The sequence below is a fragment of the Engystomops pustulosus genome, chromosome 11, assembly GCF_040894005.1.
Source record: "Engystomops pustulosus chromosome 11, aEngPut4.maternal, whole genome shotgun sequence".
Taxonomy (NCBI): domain Eukaryota; kingdom Metazoa; phylum Chordata; class Amphibia; order Anura; family Leptodactylidae; genus Engystomops; species Engystomops pustulosus.
Genome location: NC_092421.1, coordinates 85,973,590 through 85,990,578, shown reverse-complemented (window position 1 = coordinate 85,990,578; position 16,989 = coordinate 85,973,590). Strand labels below are relative to the sequence as shown.

Genomic DNA, 16,989 nt, shown 5'->3' with positions numbered 1-16,989 from the left:
GCTTCAACTCAGGACCACCCACATGACAGAAGAAAGCCTAATTTGCATATTGAGTACTAAACCTACTACAAGACTATCTTGATGAGGTTCTGTACTGTCAGGTAGGTGGTCCAGGGCTGGAGCAGAGGACCTGGTGCCTCTCAATTGACGATGGAGAACAGAAATACAGACACTGATTTCTCAGGAATAAGGGGGGGGGGGGGGCGCTAGAGAAATTATTCCAACTATTCCGGAATCTGTGAGACAATGCATATTAAGAGATGCAAAGAGATTGGGGTTGGGGAAAGGTTCCCTTTAAGTGGCTACAATACCTAATGTAATGCAGTGTCTTTAATCCTGAATAACAATTAGCTCATTGCAGTAATAACATTATTCCATGCGGTTTCCCTGACACTTTCCAGCTGTATCACAGCAGAACAGTGAGTCTGGTTTTGCCATTATAGTTTTAGATCCAGTGCTGGAGATTTCCTTAAAGGAGATGCCAACACCCGATAATGTGAGAGGTTATTTATCACGTCGTGCGTTGTGCAGGCTAAACACGGATGTCACCAACCATAACACAAAAATATCCTGTGTTTATACTGCAAAAAGATCAAACGCCACTTGTCAGATGTAATAATAATTAAGATCATTTTGTATAATTCTTCAGACACCTGTTTCTGGGCGGCCGCACATGTGTAACGTGTTAGTATAGGACAGTGGTAGGCGAAACGCTACAATAAATATCCCCTCTGTGTAACATTATAACACCTTCCCGTTCATCTCTATAGATTATAGTGAGGGAGTCCCTTATATGTGGAGTGATTGGCAACGCTCAAACAATGGGGCTTATTTACTAAGGGTCCGTAGTAACAAACGCAGGTGGACCAGAGCAAGGGATCATGGTGTAAGGTTTTGGACATGTTCAAGCCTGACACATGCATTTCAATGGACTCATGTCATCTTTCAATTGGTAATAGGGATTCTCCCAAGTATCTTAGTTATTCCCTAACCACAGGATAGGAGATAGCTAGCTGATCGGTGAGTGTGTAACTTCTGGGACCCCACCGGTTACAAGAACAGGACCGTCAGGATCTGGAGAACAGGAATCCCATTGGGATTTGAGAGGCAGGACAAGTATGGACTACTGGGTGCAGCGACAGAACAAGCATGTACTATGGGGTGGAGCGGCAGGATGAGTATGCAATACAGGGTGGAGCAGCAGGACAAGCATGCGCTACTGGGTGGAGCAGCAGGACAAGCATGCGCTACTGGGTGGAGAAGCAGGAAAATTATGCGCTTCTGGGTGGAGCGGCAGGACTAGCGTGTGCTACTCAGTGGAGCGACAGAAAAAGCATGCACTATGGGGTGAAGCGGCAGGACAAGCATGCGCTACTGGATGGAGCGGCAGGACGAGTATGCAATACTGGATGGAGCGGCAGGACAAGCATGTGCTACTGGATGGAGCGGCAGGACGAGTAGGCAATACTGGATGGAGCGGCAGGACAAGCATGTGCTACTGGGTGGAGCGGCAGGACAAGCGTGTGCTACTGGGTGGAGCGGCAGGACAAGCATGCGCTACTGGGTGATGCGGTAGGATGAACATGCGCTACTGGGTGGAGCGGCAGGACGAGTATGCAATACTGGATGGAGCGGCAGGACAAGCATGTGCTACTGGATGGAGCGGCAGGACGAGTAGGCAATACTGGATGGAGCGGCAGGACAAGCATGTGCTACTGGATGGACCGGCAGGACGAGTATGTGCTACTGGATGGAGCGGCAGGACAAGTATGTGCTACTGGATGGAGCGGCAGGACAAGTATGTGCTACTGGATGGAGCGGCAGGACAAGTATGTGCTACTGGATGGAGCGGCAGGACGAGTATGCAATACTGGATGGAGCGGCAGGACAAACATGTGCTACTGGATGGAGCGGCAGGAAGAGTATGCAATAGTGGATGGAGCGGCAGAACAAGCATGTGCTACTGGGTGGAGCGGCAGGACAAGCATGCGCTACTGGGTGATGCGGTAGGATGAACATGCGCTACTGGGTGGAGCGGCAGGACGAGCATGCGCTACTGGGTGAAGCAGCAGGACGAGCATGCGCTATTGGGTGGAGCAGCAGGACGAGCATGCCCTATTGGGTGATGCGGTAGGATGAACATGCGCTACTGGGTGGAGAAGCAGGACGAGCATGCGCTATTGGGTGGAGCAGCAGGACGAGCATGCCCTACTGGGTGATGCGGTAGGATGAACATGCGCTACTGGGTGGAGCAGCAGGACGATCATGCGCTATTGGGTGGAGCAGCAGGACGAGCATGCGCTACTGGGTGGAGCAGCAGGACGAGCATGCGCTATTGGGTGGAGCAGCAGGACGAGCATGCCCTACTGGGTGATGCGGCAGGATGAACATGCGCTATTGGTTGAAGTGCCAGGACAAGCATGTGCTACTGGGTGGAGCAGCTTTTTTGTGCTGCACCTTTAACATGGAGCAAGAAACACACTTTTGTCGGACTTTGCATGATAAATCTGGCACATGGTCCGACTGAGCACCGGATGCCCCCTAATTTGTGTCGCATGATCTCTAGCTGCGCCACAAAATAATCATGCGTGACACTAAAGTGTCTCAGACCCTTCTTAATTACCCGTACAAGCAGTTTGCACTACAAAGAATGTGCAAAGTCCGACAGAAAACTGGCGCGAGGACCTTAGTAAATGTGCCCCATTATTTCTATCATTCCCAAACAATTTAATGGAGCAACTGGGCCCATGCTAGATCTGCTGCTCCATCCGCTGGATTACAAACTGATAGCACCTAGAGAATGGATCCATTGTTTGGGCCCATGAACAGCACCCGTTTCTGCGCAGGTAGCCATATTGTGGCGGAAGTGTGTAGCTGACTTATAAGAAGTAAAATCATACTTACTAAAAAGGGTCCGTGGGGTAAGGGGCTGGTAACATAATGAAACTGTGCCTAAAGGGTACAGTTTAAATAAAACGTAAATGAAATAATTTAAATTTGAATAAAAACTTATTTAAAGGGATATTTCTTAACTTTTTATGACATATCCACAGGATATCTACCGGTATCTCGGGAACGGAGCTCTGCTGTGGCCAGTTTCCTTTCAACCCTATGGAAGCTCCAGCAAGAGCCAAGACTACACACTCGGTGCTCCCACGGTGCTCCACCAGTGGTGGCCCTTAGACTCTTCTAACACCGCAACAATGTATATATAATAATACCGACCTACACTACAACAGGAAAGCCAGCGCTACATGCTGTATGTACAAGTGAAGCCGGGACCCCTGTGAAATATCAAACACAGGCAGATCTGACATCTAAATATAATTAAATGCAATTTTCCTTCATTGATGTACACAAAAACAAATACTATATTTGCACATTGTGTGTAGTCAAGGATTCTGACAGATCTCAAACATTTTGCAGGAAATTGTGGTTCTGCCTGGAATTTGCGGTAAACACGTTGTATACACAAGTATCTTTATGCTAATAAACTATGTGAAATAGCTTTCTATGAGCAGCACGAGCAAAATGGGAGCAGATACTGGGACTCTGACTGTGCATCCAGCTACCTGACCCTGGAAGAAGTTATTAAAGGGGAAGGTAGAGAAGGTGCAACCAATGTAATGAAAGGAAACCTACCACTGCTCACATGATGAAATCCTGCGCGCGCACCGCCCTGTAGGCTATACAATACTGATTACGGCGCATACTTTGTTTAGGGACATCAACCTTCAGTTTAGCCAAAAATTTGATTTACTCATATATGCAAATAAGCCTTCGGTGTTACCCCTACATCACCTGCCATCTTTCGTTCTCTTCCGAATATTAATTATGCACGCCTCCATCTTCTTATGCACCCTCCTCCTGGTGCCCATAGCCGTGATGTCACATTGCGCATGCGCAGAGACAAACTATCGCACAGCCTGACACTTCTCACTGCTGCAGCTGCCGATAGTTTGTCTCTGCACATGGGCGATAAGTGCTGAAAGCGAGGTGACGTCACGGCTCTCAGCACAAGAAGGAGGGCGCAAATGAGACGACGTTTTCATTGCTATCATTTTGAGGTCTGTGCGACATTTTGATCACTTTTCATTAAATTTTTTAACCAAGTAAAAAGGTGTAAAAGTCGCATTTCGGACATTTGGGCGCCATTTTCCGTCTCAAGGTCACCGCCGGCCATAACCGTTTTTATATTTTGATAGATCGGGCATTTTGGGACGCGGCGATACCTAATGTGTCTGTGATTTTTACGGTTTATTATATTTTATATCAGTTCTAGGGAAAGGGGGGTGATTTGAATTTTTAATATTTTATTAATTTTTTACATTTTTTAAATTCTTTTTTTTCTTTCTTTATTCACAATATCTTAGACCAGTGATTTTCAACCAGTGTGCCGTGGCACACTTGTGTGCCGCGACACATGGTCGGGTGTGCCGCGGGGAAAGTTCCCCAAACTATGGTAACTGTGTTTTGTTTCCCAGAGAAATACTATAGTCATGAGGCTGGAGTACTACAAGTATCAGTTCATATGCCGAGTATATGAACTGGCACTCGTACTCTGGTCTCATGGCCATAGTACTTCTCATTGTACCCTTTATATTGCAGTATATGAGCCACATAATAATCAGCACCATATACTAAAAACAGGGAGAAACTGAGAAGTGTTGGGGAAGAGCTTCGTGTGTCCTTCCACCATTCCTGCCAGGATATCCCTTTTGTGTTTATCCAAACAGGCCCAGGGTTCACACTGAGTGAGTAAAATAAATTTAGAATCTTTATTATTAACTTTATGTATAATATGACTGTTTTAGTGTCATTTTGTGCTATTTTGGTTGGTGGTGTGCCCCAGGACTTTCTAAGTATAAAAAGTGTGCCGCGGCTCAAAAAAAGTTGAAAATCACTGTCTTAGACCATCAAGGGTGCATTAACCCTAGATGGTCAGATCGTTCTTACCACATACTGCAATACTACTGTATTGCAGTATATGGAGTTTTTGCATGTGATTCGCTACAATAAGCCACAGAGACTTCATGATCCCTCTGTGCTATAAGATGCTGTGTGCTGACAATGTGCTTACATTATCAGGGTAAGGGTTTCTATACACTTTTATTCAACTTCTGAACATTCTATTAGTATCTGACACAGATGAGACGGATGAGAGTCATGAGATGGATATATGGCACAATGGGGCTTATTTACTAAGGGTCCCGCAGCCGCATTTTTGTCGGCTGTCCCAGCTTTTTGGGGATCGTGCGCGATTGGATTGTGTCACAATCGCACCGGCTTTCAGGCAACAGAAATGGGGGGGGGGCAGGGTAGTGGGCTTCGGCAGACAAAACCGCAGGATTTAACATTGCAAGCCACTTACATGCACCGGGAAGAAAAAGGTGAACTCCGGGGACCTGAGCGGGGAAGCGTCACGGGCGCACGCTGGTAGTGTATCGCGGCAGCTGTTCATTCCCGTCGGGGAACGTAGCTCGGGGATCGTGCAGGGACTGGTAAGTACATCTGCCCAAATGATTCTCTCAGCTCTCCTATCTGACCTATAACACACAGGGGGTCATTTACTAAGGGCCCAATTCCAGTTTTTGCGACGGGTTTACCTAATATTTCCGTTTTGCGCCAATTTTCCCTGAATTGCCCCGGGTTTTTAGCGCACGCGATCGGATTGTGGCCCATTGGCGCTGGCATGCACGCGACGGAAATCTGGGGGCGTGGCCGCACGAAAACCCGACGGATTTGGAAAAACCGCCGAATTTAAAAAAAAAAAAAAGTGTCGCTGGACACGGGCTTACCTGCACTCGGCCCGGCTTGGTGAAGATCAGTGCATTCCAATGAACTTCAGCGCAGCAGCGACACCTGGTGGACATTGGAGGAACTGCCTTAGTGAAGCGCCCCTGGATCGGGTTGTGAAGGGGAATATCTGTACATGAGCCTATAGTTTTATATTTTTTATACTTTTATATAGCTGGCAAATACTAAAGTTTTTCCTCCTCAGCAATATGCTCAGATATGTTACTTAAGATGGCGCCGGCATCCACACAGCCAACGCCCTATATCCAGGAAGAGAACAACATTCCTGATTCCAAAAAGGCTTCATCCCTCATATCGAAACTCAACGCCCAGGACATTATCTGTCCAGATACTGGAACTGACCAACCAGGGCACATCGGATGCTAGACACATTTGCTTAACCCTTGCCCACTATGATGCTGCATGACACATAACCACACCTTTTTCTCTTTTGTATAAAAGCTACAAACACGGAAATAAAATCAATCTTGCTGTCATGAAAGCTAGAGTGAAGAGCTTGCTTAAGATTAAAACCTGAATAATCTTATCTCAGATTTTATCTTGAAAATGTGCACACTTGCTCTATCTAATTTGGAGGTGACTGACTGGACCGGTTAATTGTCGATTACGACCCTGACAATTTGGCGCCCAACGTGGGGCGTGGCCTGAGCCTCTGAGCCCCCGGGGACCCGCACTAACACCCGGTGGATGACTCCTGACGCTCCCGGAGGAGATCTGATCAATCTCACAGGAACACGGTATGTCTATGTATATAATATATATATAGTACTTATCTGTGTATCCGAGGGCGTGAGGTAGTAGTCTCCGGACTCTACGGGTCTGCGGGGTGATTGTCTGAGTGGTGGGCTCCTCTTTGTCTCAGCGCTACGCTCAGAACCGTGACACAGCAAGGAAGACGATTTAGTTTCGTTTTCAAACACCACCCCCGCTCCATCAGTCACTGATAATTTCTGCCTGGACAGTGAAGTAAATTTGTGTGTTGCCGTCTGGTTATTTAAAGTTGTATTGTGATCAGGAAAAGAATATTTAAAGACGTAACTAAGTAATGTCTAGTGACATCGGCCGTCAGAGTAGAGAAATACGCCATGACGGGTGTCTAAGCCTGAAATTAGGCGAGCTGGGGAGTATAACCCAGTAGGAACTTCTCACTAGGAGAGTTACCTGCATAGAGTACCGTAGTGGATACCGTTATTCTGGTTGGGGACCAGACCACCGTGTTAGCCTGTATATTGGTTAGGACAGAGTAACACCGTGGCGCACGTGTGGAAAGGATTTTGATTTAACGGGGATCGCTGTGTTGAGCGAGTGGCCACGCCAACATAGTACTCTATTTAGTTAGACCGAATGTTACGTCTCATGAGAAAGGAACACAGCCTCCCCCCGGGAGCACAGATGGCAACCCAGATAGTGGAGCAGAGAGAAGGAAAGAAATATGTGAAATATGCAAAAGACTTGTACAAGTTTGTAGAACAGGCAGGGAAGTCAGGGAGATTACAGCCCACACTGTGGAAGACCATCTTAGATGGTAGTAAAGGGTCCCTAGAGGACAAGGGGCTGTTAGAGTCAGCACAAGAAAGGAGAAGGTGGCAGTGAAGGGGCAGAAATGATTTACGGATATGTAAAATGTGAATCACAAAGTGTTAAAAATTGTAATGAAAAAGATGCATCTAAAATGGCCGCCGTTCCTCTTGGCTCGCCACCGCCCTATAATGGCGCCGGTTCAAGTCCGGAGGGGTGGACATGTGACGTATGTGGAATTCAGAACCCGGATGGGGTGGAGACTTGTTGTCAGTATGGTGCTCCACGCCCACATAGACACAGCCCCAAATCCAGCGGAAGTGGGGCATGCCCCTCTTCCGGTAGCAGCCATTTTAAGACAGTTTATTTTTCAGTGGCGGCCATTTTAAGTTATATTCCCTTCAAGTCCCTGAAAGTTAATTACCTATAACCCTACTATTGGCAGCCATAAACGCTGGTTGTGGGTAGCAGTGAAGCACCATTGAAGGGCCTGAACAGGGCTCAGAACGCCGGCTGAGATGATTTCATCTTATTTCAGTTCTCTGTTCAGATTATTCTTGGATGTGCAACGCTGTTCGTTTGGGTATGGTCATCTCTGATAGTTAAAAATTTATTTGATCCCGACAACTGCAGAAAAATTACTATAAAAAAGTGTTGCAATGTGTCTGGTACCTGCTTTCTGGTGTTTAAGAGGTTAACGAGAGATAGATCTCGGGGGCTGTGTAGCTGCGTTTTGTTTTCTGAAGACATGTAAATGACCTTGATGCTGAAGTCCTCCAAAAATCTACGGTTCTGCCTGAGCTGTGTTATCAGTGTGTGTTCTGTTCTGACCTTGACGCTTACAGCATAACAGACTAAGCAAGAACAAGCCCCCCGACTGTATTACAGAGCCTAGGACTGACTTTTGTTCCTTTTTGATTAAAAACCAACTTAAGTGTACCTGGATTTTGTTGAGATGTTGGAGTCTGGCCAGTAGTTTATAGATAGTTAAGAGAATCCTATATGTCTGGATGAGATAAAGCAAGACGCACACGGTAATGGAAGATTTGATGACCTGAGAGTGTAGTGTACATCTGTTTTGTAATGGGTTGTTACCAAAGGTGTTAACGACTGGAGACATCTCTACCAGACTTATGTATACAGGGACTGAAAGCCAGAGGGAAACAGAGACCAGTTTCACAGACCACGGCAAAGTCAGATTGACAACGTTTCCGGAAGTCTCAACCGACCGACCCAAGTGGGCGTGTTTCGACTGTGGGGAGGAGACATTACTATAGTGAGTGGCGGAGACGGCCCCAACAGGGCAGGACAAGGGGGGTGATTACGGGCAAGGATGTCAGCAAGAACAGTCCCCCTCTTCCAAATAGAGTTAGTGCTTTTCATTGTAAAACTCTCCCCTGCTAGCCCGATGATGATTTTAACCCATTCCCGGTTAAGGAAAAGGCCCGGAAAGAACAGCTGGATACATGTAGCATGGTCCATGACCTCCAAGCTGCCAATGGGTGTACTGAAGCCCAGTGGTCCCTAGCCCAAACTGGCAGCAGTCCCTGAGAGTGACATATTATTCACTGTTATTGATTTGGCAAATGTTCTCTCTGGGCCCCTACATGAAAATTGCCAGTACCTATTTGCCTTTACCACTTCAATATTCCAGTATACCTGATGTAGATTCCCACAAGGGCGGTAAAGCTCACCCAGCCAATACCCCACGGCCCTACAGGGAGTAGACTGGCAGACTAGCCCCTTACTGGATGTTCTCCTTTTCAGTATGCGGAGGACCTACTGTTTTTGTTTGCCAGGATGCATTTATTGACCTTATGTGTTTTCTGTTCCAGAAGGGTTGCAAAGTTTCCAAAGACAAACTCCAGTACTGCCAGGAGAAAGTGGTCTTCCTAGGCCACTGCTTCTCAGCCACAGGCAGATACCTGACAGAGGAAAGAAAGCTGGCAATCCAGAATATGCCCCTCTTCCGGCAGTGGCCATCTTGGTACTCCTGCAGAGACCCGGGTGCAGCCACTGTATCCTCACTTCTTCCGGGGCCTACTACCAAGGCCCAAGCACTTCGGAAGAAAGTTCATCTCACCCCTCACAGGCGCTAGGCCTGTTTCCAGTCCAGTATGACACCCGAGCTCACAAAAAGCGTGATCAGGATCAGCCGGCCCCTCAAGTCCAAATAACCCCTGAAATTTTGCAAGGGTCCCCACTCTACAGGCAAGATAGACATGCCGCTATAGCAGACAGCGGAGATGAGTGGAAAACTGACCCTCCCAAGTCCAGGGCCCGGCTCTCTACCGGACTTTCACACACCAAGGGACCGGGACCGCAGCCTCCACTGCTTACCCCACAGGCACCCCAGAGGGGGAAAGAGGAACAGTGTGGACAGCAAACTACCGAACAGTGGAGACCCTGCAGTCCCAGATGAAGAAAACCACAGTCACACCCAGTGTTCCTACACTCCCTGACCTAAACATGACTACTGTCACAGCAGAAGCTCCCCTGAAGAGCAAGACCCTCACCAGTGAACCTACTAGGTACGTGGCTTTCACACCCACGCAACTGGACACTATCATCAGTAAACTCCCAGACCCGGATAAACACCCTATGCAGTTTCTGCGGAAGTTGGAGCAGAACCGCCAGATCTATGGTGCCACCTGGAGGGATCTTTACAATATGGTTACTGTTAAAACTCCTGACACTTATCTGCAGGTCATCCTGAAGTATCTGGACGCCTCGGCAGTACCGGACCAGGACAGTTACCAGTCAGGGTTGGACTTCTGTTCCCAGATGAAGACTTGGGCACAGGAATGCCTCACCGACCAGGCAGGTTCTATCCAGGACGTCCAGCAGGAAAAAGATGAACCTATGGACGGGTACTCCTCCAGACTGTCTCAACAATTTGAGGATCTCGGATTCACCCTCCATAATAAGATCCAAGCCCACATGCTTGTAAAGGCCCTAGTGGAGGGCCTCCAAGATGAACTTAAAGACAAAGTTCTTGCCACTCGTCCAGAAATCCTATCCGCAGGATTCAAGGATGCTGTAACCATAATCAAAGGATTCCAGAAAGCTCAACATAAGGAGAGAGACAAGAAGAAAAAAGGAAGTGATGCTGATGACCACCACTTCAATGGACAGTGATTCAGATGAAGAACCAGTCCCTGCTCCTATTATGGTACAGCAAGCCCCTACAGGACCACCTATGCCTGTCAACTACTACCCTCAGCCACCAGTACCCCATGCATCTCATCCGTGGCAGACACCACAACAGCAAGGACCCTTTGGATTCAACAACCAGAGACCTCTCCCTACCTGCTGGATTTGTGGAAGACAAGGCCATGTCAAAAGAGACTGCAGGTCCAGACCCAGAGATGACTACAGACCGCGCCAAAGTGGACCTAGATCTGATGACTATAGAGGGTCCCAGAATAGACCCAGACCTGATGACTATAAAGGATCACATGATGAACCCAGGTACCAGGACCAAAGATATCAAGAACCAAGACCACAGGATTGTATTGGCATTACCGGCACCACTGCTGAGTCTCCCCTCACTATTCCTGTCCCCGTTGGACCTTTCCCTGATGTCATGGCTCGCTTCCTGGTGTCAGATACCTGCCCCATCAACCTTCTAGGGGCAGACCTTCTTCAACGTCTTAGAGCTTCTATCAATTATACTCTCCAAGGTCTTCAGCTTGAATTACATGACCCCAGGTCAGAAGAGGGAACTATGGACAGATGTGTACTTAGAGCTCTCCCTCTGATGCTTCAGCAAATTCATCAACCTGATCTCTTCTATGGAGTCCCGGACCGGGTCTCAGCCCAACTCCCTTCCTCACTCTGGTCAACTGGACCTGATGACGTAGGACTTCTACCAGTCCCTCCAGTGATGGTATATCTAAAAGAGGGGGCTCAGCCCCCAAGGATACCTCAGTATCCTCTGAAGATGGCTCAAGAACAAGGCCTCTCCACCCAAATTCAGGCCCTTGTCAAGCAAGGTGTTTTGATCTACTGTACCTCTTCCTGCAACACCCCATTATTTCCTGTCCAGAAGAAGACCCCCAAGGGGTCACCACCCAAGTACAGGTTAGTCCAGGACCTCAGAGCAATCAATGCAGCTACTGTATTGGAAACTCCGGTGGTACCCAACCCCAACACTTTGCTGGCCAGCATTCCACCCTCTGCGAAGGTTTTCACGGTCATCGATCTTGCTAATGCCTTCTTCAGTGTACCCTTACACCCGGAGTGCCGTTATCTGTTTGCCTTTACCTCCTGTGGAAGCCAACTCACTTGGACAAGGTGCCCACAGGGTGCCCAGAACAGCCCTAACCAATTTACTCAGGCTATGAAGACTGTGTTGTTTCCCTGGATTGCTGAGCATTCACAAGTTACTCTCCTACAGTATGTGGATGATCTTCTCCTCTGTGCTGACTCCAAACAACTGCTGGAGCAAGAGTCATTGTCTCTCCTACTGTTCCTCTCTACAGCCAACTGCAAAGTTTCCAAGGATAATGTTCAATGGTGTCACGCAAAGGTCATTTTCCTTGGACATTGTGTCTCTCAAGGGGCCAGACACCTCACCGAAGACAGGAAATCGGCCATTGCCAAATTACCATTTCCTTCCACCATTAACCAACTCCAGTCTTTCTTGGGACTCATCACCTACTGCAGACAATGGATTCCGGATGCATCCAGGCTTATGCAACCCTTGTATGACTGTTTAAAGTCAGGAGGACCACAAGGTGCTTCACCTCTGGTCCTCCCATATCTACAAGACTGTCACCACCAACTGAAGATGGCCATTTCCAGAGCGCCTGCTCTGGGACTTCCAGACTATACCCAGCCCTTCAACCTGTTTGTTTCTGAAAGTGAAGGACATGCAACTAGTGTCCTGGCGCAACAGCATGCCGGGAGACAACGTCCTATTGGATACTACTCTTGCCGTCTGGACCCTGTGGCCAGAACATCTCCTACTTTTTTGAAAGCAGTTCATGCCGCCCATGCACTCCTAGACAAGACTGCTGACATCGTCCTGGGACATGACCTCATCATTCAAGCTTCTCATGATCTGGCGGCAGTTCTTTCTCAGACCCAACCCAGACATCTGACCCACCAGAGATACCTCAGACTTCAGTGTTCTTTACTTCTGCCTTCCCATATCACCTTCAAACGTTGTTCAGTCATCAATCCAGCCACTCTCCTTCCACATTCCAGGGGGGAAGAAGCTGACCCAGGAGTTGCTCCAGAAGTTGAAGATCCTCATGACTGTTTACAAGTTCTTCTTGATGATACCTCAACGCTTCCAGGGGTAACTACCCAGGAATTACCCCATCCTGACCTTGAACTTTGGACAGACGGCTCCAGGTTTGCAGACCAGTCTGGAAGGTACCATACAGATTATGCGGTAACCACTGAAACACAGGTGGTGAAAGCAGAAGCCATACCAGCCTCCATGTCAGCTCAAGAAGCCGAACTGATAGCCCTCAAGGAAGCCTGCACTTTGGCCAAAGGGAAGACTGTGAACATCAGGACTGACTCAAGGTATGCCCATGGCATTGCCCATGATTTTGGAATAATCTGGAAGAACAGAGGCTTCATCACAGCCGCAGGTACCCCAGTGAAGCATGCAGACCTCATCAAGAGCCTGATGGAAGCTCTACAACTGCCTACCAAGGTGGCAGTGATCAAGGTAAAAGCTCACGGAAAAGTGAACTCTAAAGCAGCCAGAGGAAACTACCTGGCTGACTGCACAGCCAAAGAAGCTGCCATGGGGAATGTGTCATCCGAGTGGCTGGAAAGGATCCTGAAGGACAAACAAGAGATGACCTACCCCTGTATGGTGGCCACTAGAGCCCAGAAGAAGAAAGAAGAAGAAGAGAAGATTATTTCTCCTACCCTTGCTCAGCTACAAGAGGAACAAAAGATGGCCCCAGAAGAAGAGCATAAAGCATGGAAAACATGGGGTGCTGCTTATAAGAATGGACTCTGGACAATGCAAGGACTTGTCTGTCTCCCTAGAAAGCTGTACCCCGCCATTGCTGCCTGGGCTCATGGGGTAATGCACAGAGGAAAGAACCAAGCACTAGGCTATGCCAAGAAGATGTATTTTGCTCCAGGATTATCTACAGCTGTGAATGCCTACATGAAGGCCTGTTCCATTTGTGCTACCTGCAACCCAGCTCCCACGACCAAAGTGCCCTACCAGCACCTGGCCAAGTCAGACTACCCTTTCCAAAGGATCCAAGTTGACCACATTCAGCTTCCCAAGTCAGGAAGATATGAATATGCTTTAGTAGCTGTGGACATGTTCTCAGGATGGCCAGAAGCCTACCCAGTTGTCAACATGACTGCCAAGCTCACAGCCAAGAAACTGATTACTGAAATTGCCTGTAGATTTGGAGTACCTCAGGTGATAGAGAGCGACCAAGGGCCAGTGTTCACAGGGCAAATCTACACAGAACTATAGCAGATGCTAGGAGCCAACATCGGACTCCACACGCCATATCATCCTCAAAGCTCCGGGAAAGTTGAAAGGATGAATGGGACTTTGAAGAACAAACTGCTCAAGATGACACAAGAAAACCCTAAGGAATAGCCAGAACTCTTGCCCATTGCCCTGTACCATGTCAGACACACCCCTCAAGCCAAACACGGTCTCACTCCCTGTGAGATTCTGTTTGGGTCACCCCCTAAGTTGTCAGAAGTTAGGGAGCAGCAGTTAGCTGAGGGGATGGATAAAGTTGTTAAGTTTGTTGTCCGTCTGTCTAAAAGAACTGTCTAACACACATTCTGCAGTCTCTGCTTCTATTTCTGAATCCACAGGTGACACGGTCCACGACTTCCAACCAGGTGACAAGGTATACGTAAAGAAGTACATCCGCAAGAACTGCCTGGACCCAAGGTTTGACGGTCCATACACTGTGATTCTTGTCACCCCCACTGCGGTAAAACTTGAGGGGAAAGCCACCTGGACGCACGCCTCCCACTGCAGAAGAGACCCGGCCTCACCATGAGGAAACATATCCTTTCTATATACATGATGTTCTTTAGCTCGTGCCACATTGGTTCAGGATTAACCACATTATGGGTTAATATGCCCCAAAATAAACCACGATTGCCCAATCCCCCATCCATGGAGCTAATTTAGGGTAAGATGGGAGGGCTCCATGAGTGTAAGTTAGCGTAGTGCAAGCGGGAGGTGAGGTCTTGCTGAAAGGGCAGGCCTTGCCCGAAGTTTGTGAAGCAGCCCCACCCCGACCTATCCCCACTCATGGACAACCTCGAAGGTACGTTAGAGGAAAAATTTAGTATTTAGGGGGGATTGTGAAGGGGAATATCTGTACATGAGCCTATAGTTTTATATTTTTTATACTTTTATATAGCTGGCAAATACTAAAGTTTTTCCTCCTCAGCAATATGCTCAGATATGTTACTTAAGATGGCGCCGGCATCCACACAGCCAACGCCCTATATCCAGGAAGAGAACAACATTCCTGATTCCAAAAAGGCTTCATCCCTCATATCGAAACTCAACGCCCAGGACATTATCTGTCCAGATACTGGAACTGACCAACCAGGGCACATCGGATGCTAGACACATTTGCTTAACCCTTGCCCACTATGATGCTGCATGACACATAACCACACCTTTTTCTCTTTTGTATAAAAGCTACAAACACGGAAATAAAATCAATCTTGCTGTCATGAAAGCTAGAGTGAAGAGCTTGCTTAAGATTAAAACCTGAATAATCTTATCTCAGATTTTATCTTGAAAATGTGCACACTTGCTCTATCTAATTTGGAGGTGACTGACTGGACCGGTTAATTGTCGATTACGACCCTGACAGGGTAAGTAAATCTGCCTCACACAGTCAGCTCTGCACGATGCTGCTTGCCAGAAGGAAGTGCATGTGTACACTTAAGTGTGCAGGGGGGAGGCAGGAAGCAGATAGAGCACCAGGACTGATAGGGACAGGTTGGACTTATATTTGTGAAATGCTGCATTTTTGTTAATAACAGTGAATTAGAGAATGTGATATTTTGTTATCCTGAGTACATTTAAGAATCTTGTCTTTGTGGGAATTCCGCTTTAATATAGTGGATTTAAATAGTCTCTGTGTTCCATAAGATTAAAGTTTTCATATATAAATAGGAGCCAAGCTGCAGTAATGGAGCTTGGCCACTACATAATGGATGGAGCTGTTCTTCCAGCTCCATTTGGTGTATTCATTCTGCTGCTGTAGTGAACTAAGCTGTGGGGTTCCAGAATGTTGTCACACCTCCAATATGATGTTAATAACCTATATCTAGCAGATGAAAAACCCCTATCTATAATATGCAACTTCATCTGAACAAGAACTAAAAGAACTAGACTGAGACTTCCCCACTGGGTGCTATCATTACCCCAGCAGACGTAGAGAAGGGCTGAGTGACGCTGATGATATTGTTTGCACTTTCTGCTCCGGGCGTCTGGTCTTTTTCAAAAACATAAAAAACATCTAAACTGAAAACTGTCTTAAATAAAAGCGGAAATGTTCCAATCCAAAATCTGTAATTCAAACCATGTCCATAATTCGGAGTATTTGAAAAGAAGTTAAAGAAGAGAGAATGTAACTGTTGCACGTCACAGAGATCACTAAGATAAACAGCGATCCTTGCCAGCAGAGATGCCTCGCTCATCCACATGCACCCCCAGCTGCAGAGGGAGAAGACTGCACAGTCCCAGGCAGAGGGAACGCACAAACAGTTGTAATGCAAAACTCATGCTCATAGCTGGAGTACTGTTATGGAAATATCCCCGCTGTAAAAAAATATGTATCAGAAATCAAGAAAGGTTTTCGTTTTCCCCTCTTGATAATACAGAACAGAACTCGTCTGCAGGAAAGGATTTACTAGAGAATTGACCGCGTTGTCCTGTACATAAAATACTCTGCAGGCTCTGATCCATCTGTGTGCAGATGTGAGCGCAAACCAATCCAAGGCGTAAAAATGCAATGGATTCCGACGTAGTCCAACCTGTAATAGGGCAATAGCGATGGTGGATCCAGGGTCATATTATACTATAGATATAACTGACTGCATCAGCATTCACCCTCTTTAGTATGACACCATCATTTTTGGGTTTTCAATGAGATTCCAAAAGTTGATGGAGGAAAAAGTTCCACCACTATCGCACTGGTCCACCTTAAGGGGGGATTTTTTGTACATCCCATTTCAATGATGCATCCAATCACTGACCTCATCAGTATACAGTAAGAGACAACTGAGCTCAGAGATTGGCTGCAAAAGTCACATGGAGGCTCTGATCCATCTGTGTGCAGATGTGAGCGCGAACCAATCCAAGGCGTAAATATGCAATGGAGTCTGACGTAGTCCAACCTGTAATAGGGTAATAGTGATGATGGATCCAGGGTCATATTATACTATAGATATAACTGACTGCATCAGCATTCACCCTCTTTAGTATGACACCATCATTTTTGGGTTTTCAATGAGATTCCAAAAGTTGATGGAGGAAAAAGTTCCACCACTATCGCACTGGTCCACCTTAAGGGGGGATTTTTTGTACATCCCATTTCAATGATGCATCCAATCACTGACCTCATCAGTATACAGTAAGAGACAACTGAGCTCAGAGATTGGCTGCAAAAGTCACAT

General features: G+C 47.2%; 2 protein-coding genes across 2 annotated transcripts in view; one reads left to right on the top strand and one right to left on the bottom strand.

Annotated features, from left to right (window-relative positions):
- The window catches only part of HPSE2 (heparanase 2 (inactive)), a 273,487-nt gene that overhangs the window by 114,835 nt on the left and 141,663 nt on the right, over window positions 1-16,989 (bottom strand). The window lies entirely within an intron of this gene.
- Window positions 5,914-15,041, top strand: LOC140106760 (uncharacterized). Its single transcript, XM_072131377.1, has 2 exons — window positions 5,914-9,866; window positions 10,042-15,041. The coding sequence occupies exon 2, from the start codon at window positions 10,442-10,444 to the stop codon at window positions 13,796-13,798; it is 3,357 nt and encodes a 1,118-aa protein (XP_071987478.1). The 5' UTR covers window positions 5,914-9,866; window positions 10,042-10,441; the 3' UTR covers window positions 13,799-15,041.

Bases quoted from the DNA above. Each gene is read 5' to 3' on its own strand.
- LOC140106760 (XM_072131377.1), top strand. From the start codon at position 10,442: ATGCTGATGACCACCACTTCAATGGACAGTGATTCAGATGAAGAACCA.